Source organism: Haliotis rubra, unplaced genomic scaffold, assembly GCF_003918875.1.
Source record: "Haliotis rubra isolate DU_JTF1 unplaced genomic scaffold, ASM391887v1 Scf688, whole genome shotgun sequence".
Lineage (NCBI taxonomy): Eukaryota > Metazoa > Mollusca > Gastropoda > Lepetellida > Haliotidae > Haliotis > Haliotis rubra.
In genome coordinates this window covers 420,496-434,320 of record NW_025767399.1, presented here as the reverse complement: position 1 = coordinate 434,320, position 13,825 = coordinate 420,496, and the positions used below count along the sequence as shown (strand labels likewise).

Below are 13,825 nucleotides of genomic sequence, written 5' to 3'. Positions count from 1 at the left end.
CATCGGTTTCCAATTGTGCAGATCGATGCTCATGCTGTTGATCACTGGATTGTCTGGTCCAGACTCGATTATATATAGACCGCCGCCATATAGCTGGAATATTGCTGAGTGCGGCGTAAAACTAAACTCACTCACTCTGACCAACACTGGCTCAATACTGCTGTGAGATTGTCTTGTAATATCATGAAACTAGTTACACCTTAGCATAACACTTTCAAAACCAACAGGCTTAAGTCACTAATTACTGGAATTATACCATTACAGACATAGCCCAAAAAGTTTCACCTTACTTGACATTTAGCAGCAATCTTCAGGGACTGGGAAGGGCAGGGGCCATGGGTCATTTTGCACATTAATATTTACAAATGGCCCCAAGTTTGCAATTGATACAAGGGCAGTGGCCCATTCTAAATTCAGAAAATGGCTAACAATCCTGAAAATGGCCCATTGTCAAAGTTCTCTATCCCAATCCTTGAATCTTTATGAGGTTACTATTAAGAATATGGTCACCTAACTACTTGCCAAAGTTTCAGCAGACCACTCAAACTACCTGTTATATCCAGTTCACTCTGACTCCAGGGGTACAGTGGTGAAGGGCACCTGCAGGCCAGATCGTGAAGCTGGCCAGGCTATATGAAGAGAGTATTGTGAGGCATATGTACAGGACCGTTACTCCCTTGATCCCCTCCTCCTCCTCCAGCCCAGAACTGGCATGTGTCCAAGTGTTAATGAAGCTTGAAGCACAAGGCCAGGAGAGGGCTGAGGTGGTGGTACAGGTTCCCTTCACACTGTTATCTAGAAAACTGTTAGCTGATCACATTTTCTGTGGCTATTTACTTGTAACCGGACCATGTTTGCAGCTGACTGTAATATCACATAACTGTTAAAATAATCACACACTGGACATGTGAGATTCAGGTATCATCAACAGTGTGATTCTATATACAGGCCAAAACACATATAGAATAATCAGAAACTACATGTATATTGTTTGCACATACATATAATCCAATACAACAGCATCTGATAAATAGATATATAACAAGAAGTACTTGCCTTTGAACATAGTTCTAAACACTGTATCATAATATGAATCTGTAAATCTCCCACCAGAATATAATCTAGGCTTGCTGATTTAGGGCCTTTGCATGACAAATATGGAGGTACCTATTACCTGAATATTGCCTCAACATGAAACAAAAAGAAAACAAAAATTAGCAGACCAAAATAGTATGTGAGCATGAACACCCAAACACTTATCTGAGCATGATGTTCCAAACAACACTATCTGAGCATGAGGTTCCAAACAACACTATCTGAGCATGATGTTCAAAACAACACTATCTGAGCATGATGTTCCAAACAACACTATCTGAGCATTATGTTCCAAACAACTATCTGAGCATTATGTTCCAAACAACACTATCAGAGCATGATGTTCCAAACAACACTATCAGAGCATTATGTTCCAAACAACATAACAATGCATGTTCACCTACACACAATTATATCAGCTCATACATCACTCTATGCATTACGCAAGAATACATTCTATCAACTGGTACCTGATGACATGCTTTAACAACATTATCTAGCCATGTCTACCCAAAGAAACAACATTACCTCAGTTGGCTTACCCAAAACAGCAATCCCTGCAGTTCCAGAAGCAGAGAAGGCCGTCACATCAAAGTGGGATGAATGAAGCTAGGCCCATACTCCCCGCACTATAAACTAACAGACACCAATTGATCCACGGATTGTGTTTGGCTGGCCAGCGATAAAAACTGATTGCCTGAATAGCTATGTGGGACATTATTGCCATCTCAACAGTATCAGGGTCTTCGTGATATTATTAGAAGTGTAATTTGGAATAAAATGACCATGAAAATGCATAAGCTCCATGATTAAGTGTATTGGGCAGAATGATTAGGTTTGACAGCCTAACAAGGCGCCTGCAATTCCTGGCTAGTGTGAAGCAGGCCCTGGTCGCAGCTGAAGTGAGCATAACTAAATTATAGCCCATCGACTGATAAACTTGGGGCTGGTGGTGATGTTTCGCACCCCATCACGTCACTACTACCACTTCACATCTCCACATAACAACCTTGTCTTAAACACAGACACAAGATGAAAGCAAAGGGGCCAAGTTAACTGGGAATTTACGGACTTTCAGACACTCTAAAGGTTTATTTTACATAATTACCAGCATGAGCCAGCTCTATTTTCAGACAGATGAATACTGAAGAAACAAGACTATTTAATTTGGCTACTGCATATTGTAATTTCATTGTTTTTCTCAAAGGCAGTTCTGGTAAAATGATAACAGTAATCTGTTTTCATATCAACACCATCTCAAAGACAAAGAAAGCATCCTATCACTTCATTATCTTCCTTATGAACATGAGACGTACAACACTGTGGCCATAACATATTCAAAATCTTCTGGGGGCTGGGGGCTTAAGATGCACAACATTTTGACCATCCAATACTCAGGAATCCTGCAAGGGTCTGATGGCCTGAGATGTAAACACTGTAATCATCCAGTCCAATAATCCTTTCAGGCCTTGCAGTTTTTCCTTTACAAACTGTGATCAAATAATGCAAAGGGACCTACTTGGACAGCCTGAAATATACCATCAGCAAACTGTAAGGAGGACATACTGATGGAAGAATCACCCAACTCCCCCACCCACTATCCCCAAATTGCAATTGCTTATTATATCCCTTATCATTATGTGATATAGTGGATAAGGAACCCAGTGGCGTTCCCTTTCCACAGACAGAGGATCAGGTCTGATACACAAAACCCCTACAACAACTATAATTGTACTGCCAAGTGAAAACACATTCTCCCTGCCGCTCCATTGTGATGAGAACACATGATAGAGGTGACTCCTATTTTACACTGTAACAATACTGCAACACACCAATCCTCTGCAAGTCTCAATAAGACTTGGGCAAAGGACACAGTTTGTGTTGGAATTCATCACAACCCTGTGTTACAGTCTAGGCCAGGCTGACATACAAACACATAGTTTGTTTTGCTGCTTCAAGTTGGCAATTAGCAAAACCAATGATGGTTATCTCCCCTTGCCTGGCCCTCTCCCAGTTAGAGGTCTCTGTCATCCAAGCAGGTATGGTGATTATAGTGGGTAGAGGCTGAGAACATTTACATGCACTGTTTGTTAATTACTTCACTAAAACATCTGTTGTGTTGACTTTCCAGTCATTCAGGATCTCTCGCTCTCAGCAAGGGTGTTACTATCACTGAGCATTCACTTAGCAGCTGAAGATTTATTCTTTTCAGCAAAAAGTGGTCATGCTGTTATGATACATAGTTGGAGTTTAATGTTCTTCTATGCCCAAATCTGTTTCATAAATCAATAATTCCAGCTTTGAAATCGTACATTTTAGTACCTGCATGTACAACATAGATGACACTGATGTAACTATGTGAGAAGTCAAACAAACACCGGCCAGGGCAATCACCAACACTATGATATCTGGATCTGTAGCCGTTTTGCTGTGATCTACGCTAATCAACAGGAGGGAAATAGAAGAATCAGCCCTCAAGCAGTTCCTACAGATCATGAAATGAATCCATGAAGTTCTCAGTGTAAAAATAAGTTGCCGTAAATTATACATGATAACCCATTGAGGGCTTCAGCAGTTTGCAAGTTTCTGATTTACCACACATGCCTTCTTCTCTATCAAATCTCCCTGCAGTTCCTGTGTAGCATTTTGAAGGGTCAGTATCTTCAGAACATGCCACCTTACTTATGAGATAACCCTCAGAGGTGGAAGGAGCATCATTAATGGTTTTAATCTTCAAAACAAGCCAGCTTACTTATGGGATGACCCCTAAGGTCTGTCTGTAGCAATATTAAGGGTTGTAATCTCCCCAACAAGCCAGTTATTTTTGCTAGGTCCTGAATTAGACTAAAACACAAGTATGATGGTGCGGATCAATACTCCCACTGAAAGTAATCTCATTTCCCCCCTTATCTTGGCCAACCTGAATGGGGCTGTCGCATTTCTGGACATATCAAAATTTATCACCTATCTAGTGCAAACTCACTTTTCTTGTTAATATCTAACACAGAATGATGGAGAAAACATCAATGGAAGCAACTGAAACTCATGTTACACTAAAAACATCCCATTGAGTATGGCAAGTTTGACTTAAAGGGGCATGCTTCTAAAGATTTAATCCTTTCAGACTAGATGATGGCAAGCCTGACTTAAATGGACATGCTTCATAAGCCAGAGGCTGGCCAGTTTGTAGTCTGTCTCACAGCCAATAAACTGCAATATTTTCCCTACTGCCTAGCCCTCCCTGCAATGCAACAGCTCTAAATGAGGCAAATCTAGATTTGCCCAGGTTCAGGATCTCCCTTCTCACCTTTTCAATATAAAAAAGTACACATATTCAGAGATTAAGCTTTAGTCTAGCCAGCTGGATTTAAAGGTGAGTGAGTTTAGTTTTATGCCACTTTAGCAATATTCCAGCACTATCACGGCGGGGACACCAGGAATGGGCTTCACAATTTGTACCCATGTGGGGAATCGAACCCGGGTTTTCGGCGTGAAGAGTGAACGCTTTAACCCCTTGGCTACCCCACCGCCTCGGATTTAAAGGGGTTACTTCAACAGCAGATTCAGTCTCCTAAAACTTGATGATGGCAGGCCAGATTTGGTCTACTGCGACTGAAGACATCCAAAGGTGCCTCCATGATAAGTCATTATCTTACACATAGGGCTACGTTTGTTTGAACTATATGGTTGTACATCTGACAATTAGAATGAGAAAATCATAAACAAATCCAACAATTTGCTACACAGCACTTCCTGAAGCATAATTGTTAAAAAAATGTTCCACTAAGGAATTGGTAAAAGAAAATTTATTACCTAGCAACAGTACTTCCATAAAGTCATAAACTCATGATCAATTTTGAAAATGACACGGAAACATTCCAACCCAGTACAAGTGTAAATGTAGGTTTTAAAACTGAACAACTGTTAACTTACAATCTGTCAAGCACAACAGTCATGTTAATACCCATTCTTTCTGAAAGTAAATCGCAAAATGCACTTGAGGTACACAGACATGAACACACTACATTCCATTCTGTAACCAGAATCAGTGCCTACGATAACTAATTGGGCAACAAATATATCTGTTTCTTCACTTATCTTTGTCAGGTTGGTGCACACAACACTTGCAGCTATGTTCCTTGGCCTAAGTTATCTTAATTCATGACTAACAATGAAACAAAAATGGCACAGTAGAGTCCTTTACTTACTGTTATTATTCACTTTTTCACTTTTACCTCTGGTTTAACATGAAAACAAATCCAGAAATCAAGTGGTTAACTGTTCCGACAACCAATCCATGCTGTTAATGTACAACCAGACTAATATAGTCAGTTCAATGACAAGAATGACATCATCTCAAATATTCTTCCTGGAAGATTGACATGTTGCAGTCACTTAACTGCTGGCAATAATTCATCCTCCATAACAGACCTGCCATGGTCTCACACAGAGTTTGTTAATGAGATGTTAAAGTACCTGGGAGATCCCAAGAGTCCATGCGCTAAAGATTGGGCTTGTCATGATCCTACTCTGCAAGGTTCTTTCTTTTAATACATTCACTGTTCAGTTTGAGTATATCCATGACATGTATCTCTACAAAACGTGGTCCAAGGAGCATGTGTAGTTTATACGCCTCTGTGAGGTAATTACCTCGCCCAGTCTGTCAGCTACACATCTCCCTTAATCAAACGGCTGTAAGCACTTCACACTTACTCCAATCACTCTTGTAGGAACATAAACTCCCATGTTAATGACATGCATCCATCAACCTATACAGTAACTGTCCCAGTGGCATGATGGGAGGAGGGTGTGACCACACTACCATCAGGCAACTAGGTCACTGTGATATGCAGGACAAGTATACAACCAATATTCTCACTCTTGTGTCCAAGTAAGGGAAGTTATGACCAATGGGGCCTCCTTTCACAAAGCACTAAGGTGATCGTAAGTCACTAAGGTAGCCTTAGTGCAATATTAAAGAGTGGGAGTTAAGGTTAACCTTAGTAAAGGTAACAATGCTTCGTGAAAGGAGCCCCAGGTCCTTTGCTGTTGCTGAGACTGGTTAAACAAAAATATGAGAAGCCAACAGTACAAATGATTATTTTGAATGTTTTTAATATTTTAATAAGAACCCAGAAATATAATGATACGGTATGTAACTGGCAACCAACTGTTGTTTGAAAATATAAACATTAATGACATCAATATATTCCTGCATTCCTATAACATAGTTTCTTCTTATCTATTTCTGATTCTTATCCGAACCATATTCGTCCAGATATCCTTAGATGAATTATCACAAATGGCTATTACTGGAGTGATTCATCCTAATCATGACATTAATCCCAATGTCCCACATCATTAACTGTTCCCTGCTAGAGCTGTTCATCACTGCTCTATTGTTTCCCAATAAAGGGCAACAATGTCTGCGTGTGGTGCTGCATGTCTGTGCCATGTCTGTCTGCACCTGTCTGTTAAAACATGTTAGGTTTGCATATCTGCTTAACTGCGTTTGTGGCATATGTGTGGCTGTGATTAGGCTGAAAATGTTAGGGTGCACTAGGGACATTTAACTCATACTGAAATTCTAGAATGAATGAATGTCCTCTACTGCAATTTAACATGCTTGTATCCCATTTTAACATTGACACGACCATAAGTTTCATTCTGCAATACAGGCAGAATTCTAAGTATCTTTTCCATAAGACCTTACAATAAGAATCTTTTAGTGATACTGACATAACCACAGGTAATCTTTGAAATAATAGTATCATTCGGCAAAATAATGCAAAACGTATGGTAAGTGTTGGGAAGTGAAGCCATCCACCAATGTCGTGATGTGTGTACATTGTGTTGAGTGTTTACACCAGAGCGTGGTGTATATGTCCCGGTACTCAGCTAAAACACAGAGATGGTACTCACATTTGATGAGTTTCACCACATCAATATGGTTCCTTGATGTCACCAGAGTCCCATTCACCTGCAATACAGTAAAGAAATAGTCAGCTTTTCATATGCACAAAATCTGAGGACAAGGACAACAACAATGATCCTGCTATTCTTCATCCCCGATCCTTCCACGTTTACCAGCAGTAAATGTCATAACTGATATCTATTGACGAAGTTACAACGATTCATATAATGGACAATTTCTGTGAGTGAAAAGATCACTCCTTGCATCACCCAGTCTCGGAGCTGGGGTCACAAGCCACAGCACCTCTCCTTAAAATCGAACAATCCACACTTGTCAACTTAATAACATTCTTACAAAACCTGTGAAAGCAAAATATTTGAGTCTGAGATGATATTGATTTCAGAAGATATTATCATATTCTTTATTAAAAATTAGCAATCACTGAAACACATAAAACTGAGAAGTGAGGATTGCGTAGATACAGCAGTGCTCAATAGTTTGTAACCAAGTCACCTTTTTATACAGAAAAGGTTTGAACAATGTGACTGAAACAGGAGTCTACATTAGTCAAACCAACAGCAAGTCGAAGATGCTGCACAACTTGGAGCTTGTATCATAACAAAAAAAAATATGACAAATTTACAGATTTCAGGGTCAGAATCGTGAACAATGAACACATGAGAGCCATTGTTTTGAAACAGTCACACCCAACCCAGTTGCCTATATATGTGTAGAACCTTCACAGCACTGCACTTTCTCGTCTACACGCGTGACTACAGGTTCATGCACTGACTCATTACAGCTAGCCTGTCTCCCAGGCCCTTGAGAAGGTATTAAATGGGTGTCTTACTTGAATCTACAATTAATTGACAGGTCTAGAACGCTTTAGCTCCAGAAATTAGGGTTGTCATTTGGATTTGTTTTGTTGATATATATTTTCTACATATTTTCAACTAAGTTAACTGCATTTGGGGGACTAAATGTAAGTCTACATTAAAGCAACTACCTTTCAGTAATAAATATCTCAAAAACCTACATTTCTTTCTTGAATGTGTTTGTTTTAAATTCACAAGTTTCAGGTGTGACTGTGTACAAAACTAGCAGCATACACTGGCTGGTCGTTCAGGAAAAGACTGCTGGGAGTTAGAGTGCCCGAATTCTTGGAATCCTTTTTAAGTTGAAAACCAGTGTGTGAGTGGGAAACAGGTGTAGGAGATAGAAGCACACTGTACCTTGGAGAGGCTTAGCACTGCCACTGGAAGATACACAGTTACAGCTCTAGGAAAGTGTCTTGCCATACCTTACTCTCAACTGGACGACCCAATATATACATTTTACAGCTTGATAAAATTTCCGTAGTTTCTTTAATGCAGAGAGCAGAAGTTTATTTTGTTGCAGAGAGCAGAAGCTTATTTTGTTAAGGAACAGAAAGAAATAGTATAACATAATCAATCACATGTAAATCGTGAACGTATATGGCGAAATGCTATATCTAACTAAAGTGTAACTTTTATTACATTTTCTTATGTCATTCAGAAAAAAACCCTGAAAACAAAAAATGTCTGCTCATGACTTTGAAATGGTTTGAGATAACAATATCTTACTACAGATACCATATTCTTGTCTCCCCTTCAAGTCGTCACCATGCCATAATGCACATTGGTTCCTACTCATGGACTTTCATGGAATCAGTTTCGACTAACTACCTTGTCTTGGATGTCAGAATATCACAAAGTATCAACTGTGATATGGGGACAATATGTGTGCTAATTCATCCAAAGACATACAATTGAGCCAATATTTCTTTTTCTATGACACCTTCTGTGGGTATCTACATCGATATCATTAGATGGAGGCCTTTCTATTACTGATGACATAGTTAAGTGCAATTTAATTGGTTCTCAGATAAATATGTTTATTGCCTCTACTGCAGATGTACAGGCAGCAAAACTGACAAGGATACAACTGAAAAGTTACACTTCTTTTTAAGAAATGAAATTTTCAACATTTTCCCTGTGACGTATGAGCAAAAGTAGATACTAAGATCCATTATTATCAGTAATGTTTTATTTGACTGAATTGAACCAAGTGAAACATCACAAATGTCTTGTGACTAACATATATTTAGCCCTTATAGATCCTGAATCCTGTTCACATCCAGTCTGATTTCCAGTGGTGCCAAAACTTGCCCTGTCACATTACTGGGTTAGAGGTGAGAGTATTGTGGACACAAAAACACTAAGCAGCCCATGACCTGGAATCTACAGGTCCCACAACATACACAAATTCAGGATATCTCCCCCCATAGGAAATGTCGACAGTATCCCCTGTCGATCATGTACAGCATACATGTGGCCATGATTCGCACGTTATGACGTCTTTCGATGAAAGTGAATATGTCTGTAAGAGCAAAGGTGTACATAGGCTAAAAGCATGAGTGTCTGCAGTATGTACTGACATGTCATATATGGTGTGGAAGAAACTGGCACTGACGTACAACACGGTGTACAACAAGCTTCCATATACAGTATGCAGCAGCAATCGCGAAAGGTTCCATGTATGGACAGTGAATGAGTGAGTTGGAAGTCATGGCTTTTTTAAACAATTTCTGCCAGAACATGTCTGATAATTATGGCGGAAGCTCAATGTGAGGAAGGCTGAAGGTATTCACAACTTTTGTGAAACACATGAACATGGGTATAATGCTGATAAACAAAGACCTGTACAGTCATAATTGGAAACCATAATCAGCAGATTCTGGTGATAACAAGGGCAGCAACTCCAAATACAGCAGCGCAGCACCAGTGCTCGCTCAAATATACAGTTAGATCCCATACATTAAGCATCCATCAAGAGAAAGATGGAGTAGAAACAGTTCCATTGTCTTGTCTGGCTAGCAACATATTTCCACCATATATATACATATATTTGAGATCATGATCAATTTCAATTTTACAAGGAGTTAAATTCTATTCAAAACCTTTTTGGTAATAAAAACAAAACACTGACTTACACTAACATTCCATCCCTCCTTCAAAACAACTTTAATGCTGAAACTTCAGGAACAGAGTTGACTGATGAGAAAGGAAGTGTCATAAACAGTGATGATATATATGTCTGCCACAAATACCCTCATACATCATCATGGAACTATGTTTTCTCCTCTTACCACAGCTGTAGTTTCTGATACACTTCTCTGTGGCATAAAGCAGAATGATTCTAAACACATAAAACTTGCAATCGGACTGGAGTACTTTGTCTGAGGCTGTGTGTCATGCAGGTGTGCTGTTTTGGTATCTCTACCAACCAGCGTCCAGAATTCATCTCAAACTGAAACTACTCCTCAGATGAACTATTTAATGGAAAAGTTATAAAATTCTAATTCAGAAGACAACTGCCTGCAGTCATCACTCTGGCACTGTCCAAAGCTGAGGTCAAGTAAAATTTCCCAAGAAATATATTTTCTTACAGGTTGGAAGGAATAAATCATAACGAAAAATATGTATGGTTACTGAAACAATTTTCCCACACATACGCAGGCTAAAATATTTAGAGATGACACAATGACTGTCAGTGTTAAAAAATATGCTTTACGTCGAGAGGGTCCTATTTATAAACCCAACACAAAATATTCAAGATTCAAATGCTATGGCAGCAGGCCACAAGACCCCCGAGGACCTCTTTTAATTTCAAACACTTATCACCTTATAAGGTGTTCTTGTGTCAGACAGAGAGTGTTACCCTATGACGTGAACAACTGTTAATCTGCATGTTGCTGACATCACACAAATCACTGACATTGAAGATCATGCCTCCATCATGCAGCCAGCATATTATGTAGAGCATGATTCTGCTTGTTTTGTGGTTTAATGTCTAAGGGTCAAACTGTCATTTATTACATAAGTGTTCTGAAACAAGAATCTGTCCAGTATTTCATACCTTGAATTTATAAGCCTACGATCAGAAAGCACAGGGTATGAAAGTAAACACAATGAGGAGTTAATTATTCTTACCTAACTATATCCAAGCTGAATTCCAGTGAACCAAATCAATGCTACAAAGCTTCAAAACAGAAGGTGGGTTTTCCTGCAGTGTGTGTTTATATCCAGCTCAGCTAACCTGGAATATTCAGTCAGACTCACGCTCGCTCTCTCTCTCTCTCCACCCATTCAGTCAATAGTGACAAGTCAAGCAAAATTAAAACCATCAAAGTGTATTGAAATGTGAACCCAAAAATATATTTGTTTAGGAATTTACGATTTCCTCCATAAATTAGCTGAGAAAACATGAACAACTGCTGTCTAGTTTGTTTTATTTATGATTTCATCATCATGTTTAAAACTCATCAGCACTGCACTGAAGCCAACGTAGTTCCTGCCTCATCACCTAGTTCCTCTCACCTGCATCACACCTCCTTCCAACACCAACTGACGTTCACACACAGTTGGAACTTCTTTTCACAGAACAAGTCTCACCTCTGGTTTATTCAACCTTGCTCTTCAGAGGAAGGGAGTTTATCATGATGCACCCTCTCGTAGTAATCAGATTTTGAACTACGTCACGGAGCTCAGCACAGAAGATGTAAATTTCATCGCGCTGCTATTAATACAGCACATGAGGAAAAGGTAGCGCTTCGTACCTGGGATATGCAGGTAGCCATAGAAACGCTCAAATAATCTTAAACGTACTGGCCTTTATCAAGGGTAAAGACTTTCACAGTATTAGCCTATCAGGTAGTAGGGTAATAGCAGAGTTCATAGTGAACATCAGGACCTCATACTTGAAACTGTATCAAAACTTCTTCAGACGAGGCACATTCCGTCATTCAACAAACACAAATGTCTCCGTGATAGATTTATCATCATAAGAGAACTAAGCCTGTCTTAACAACAGTACCTGGAATCTATGGAGATAACTATCATTACAATTCATGAATAATGTTTTTGTACTTTTCAGACAGTTTCGTTGTCTATTAGTCAACAGTCACAAATGTTTTAAATTTCAGACATGTCACATTTAGTACCCAACAGTGCTAATTTGAAGACACATATAACAATATATTCTTTTCAAGACTTTATTTACACATGCAAACATACAAGCAACTCCATACAAACATTTCTGAAGTAGTGAACAACCGGCAGCTCCTGCTGAATGTGTTTCTGACTTCACAGCATGGATGCTAGAGCTAGGGAATATTTGCAGATCCTACAGACAAGCTGAACAAATCACCTCCTGTAATTCCTCATTCAATAATTCACCATTTAGCTGCCACTCTCATTATGTTGTAACCAAATCCAACCGCTAATCTTCCCCACAAACACGCTTGATAGGATTTCACACTACACACAAACACACTCCTACCATGTAGCTCACGCTTAACAAGACAAATATTTAAATTTGAGACTTTTTCCCTCTCTTTTGAGATGAGAAAGTGTAAAATGTTTACTTTCAGCCGTGCTCTAGGTAATCCCAAACCTCATCAACAGCCCTGCACTTTGAGCCAGCATGGCTTGATCAAGTTTATTTTTATTGCTGGCCTCCACCTATAGGATCTATACAAGAATGGAATAAGCAAAAGATGGTGTTAAATGTGCCATAAATATGTCCTACATTTATGGTGGGCATGATCGAATTTTCTCCAAGCTTTAAGTCAGCTGTAATCATTTGTGCCCGGTTGCTAAGGAAAGTTCTATCACTGACGTAGTGTTAGTTTTGATGACAAACACAAAATCCTGCTTGGCAGTGGAAGAATGAGCAGAACCTGATACTAGTGGGTCCATAACATCATCTCCTTCTGACTACATGGGTTTCATCTCCCTCAAAGACGTGAAATGAACCAGATCAGAATATTGCTTAAATATCACGAAAACCACAAAGCAAAAAAAAGCCCATTTTTAAAAAATAAACACATTCTTGCCCTGTTTGCCATAATGATAAAGCACTCTCTCCAGCAGTCTAAATGAAGCACCCTCTCCAGCAGTCTAAATGAAGCACCCTCTCCAGCAGTCTAAATGAAGCATCCTCTACAGCAGTCTAAATGAAGCATCCTCTCCAGCAGTCTAAATGAAGCACCCTCTCCAGGAGTCTAAATGAAGCATCCTCTACAGCAGTCTAAATGAAGCACCCTCTCCAGCAGTCTAAATGAAGCATCCTCTCCAGGAGTCTAAATGAAGCACCCTCTCCAGCAGTCTAAATGAAGCATCCTCTCTTGGAGTCTAAATGAAGCATCCTCTCTAGTGGTTTAAATGAAGCACCCTCTCCAGCAGTCTAAATGAAGCACCCTCTCCAGCAGTCTAAATGAAGCACCCTCTCCAGCAGTCTAAATGAAGCATCCTCTCAAGCAGTCTAAATGAAGCATCCTCTCCAGGAGTCTAAATGAAGCATCCTCTACAGCAGTCTAAATGAAGCACCCTCTCCAGGAGTCTAAATGAAGCATCCTCTCTAGTGGTTTAAATGAAGCACCCTCTCCAGCAGTCTAAATGAAGCACCCTCTCCAGCAGTCTAAATGAAGCACCCTCTACAGCAGTCTAAATGAAGCATCCTCTCCAGCAGTCTAAATGAAGCATCCTCTCCAGCAGTCTAAATGAAGCATCCTCTCCAGCAGTCTAAATGAAGCACCCTCTCCAGCAGTCTAAATGAAGCATCCTCTCTAGTGGTTTAAATGAAGCACCCTCTCCAGGAGTCTAAATGAAGCACCCTCCCCAGCAGTCTAAATGAAGCATCCTCTACAGCAGTCTAAATGAAGCACCCTCTCCAGCAGTCTAAATGAAGCACCCTCTCCAGCAGTCTAAATGAAGCATCCTCTCCAGTAGTCTA

The 13,825-nt window shown here is 39.7% G+C and overlaps 1 protein-coding gene across 1 annotated transcript in view; it reads right to left on the bottom strand.

Moving 5' to 3' along the window:
- LOC124258226 (rho guanine nucleotide exchange factor 11-like) overlaps window positions 1-13,825 on the bottom strand; it is a 122,192-nt gene that overhangs the window by 77,527 nt on the left and 30,840 nt on the right. Inside the window, 1 exon segment of the mRNA XM_046692290.1 lies at window positions 7,018-7,075. Coding sequence (XP_046548246.1) covers window positions 7,018-7,075 — 58 coding nt within the window.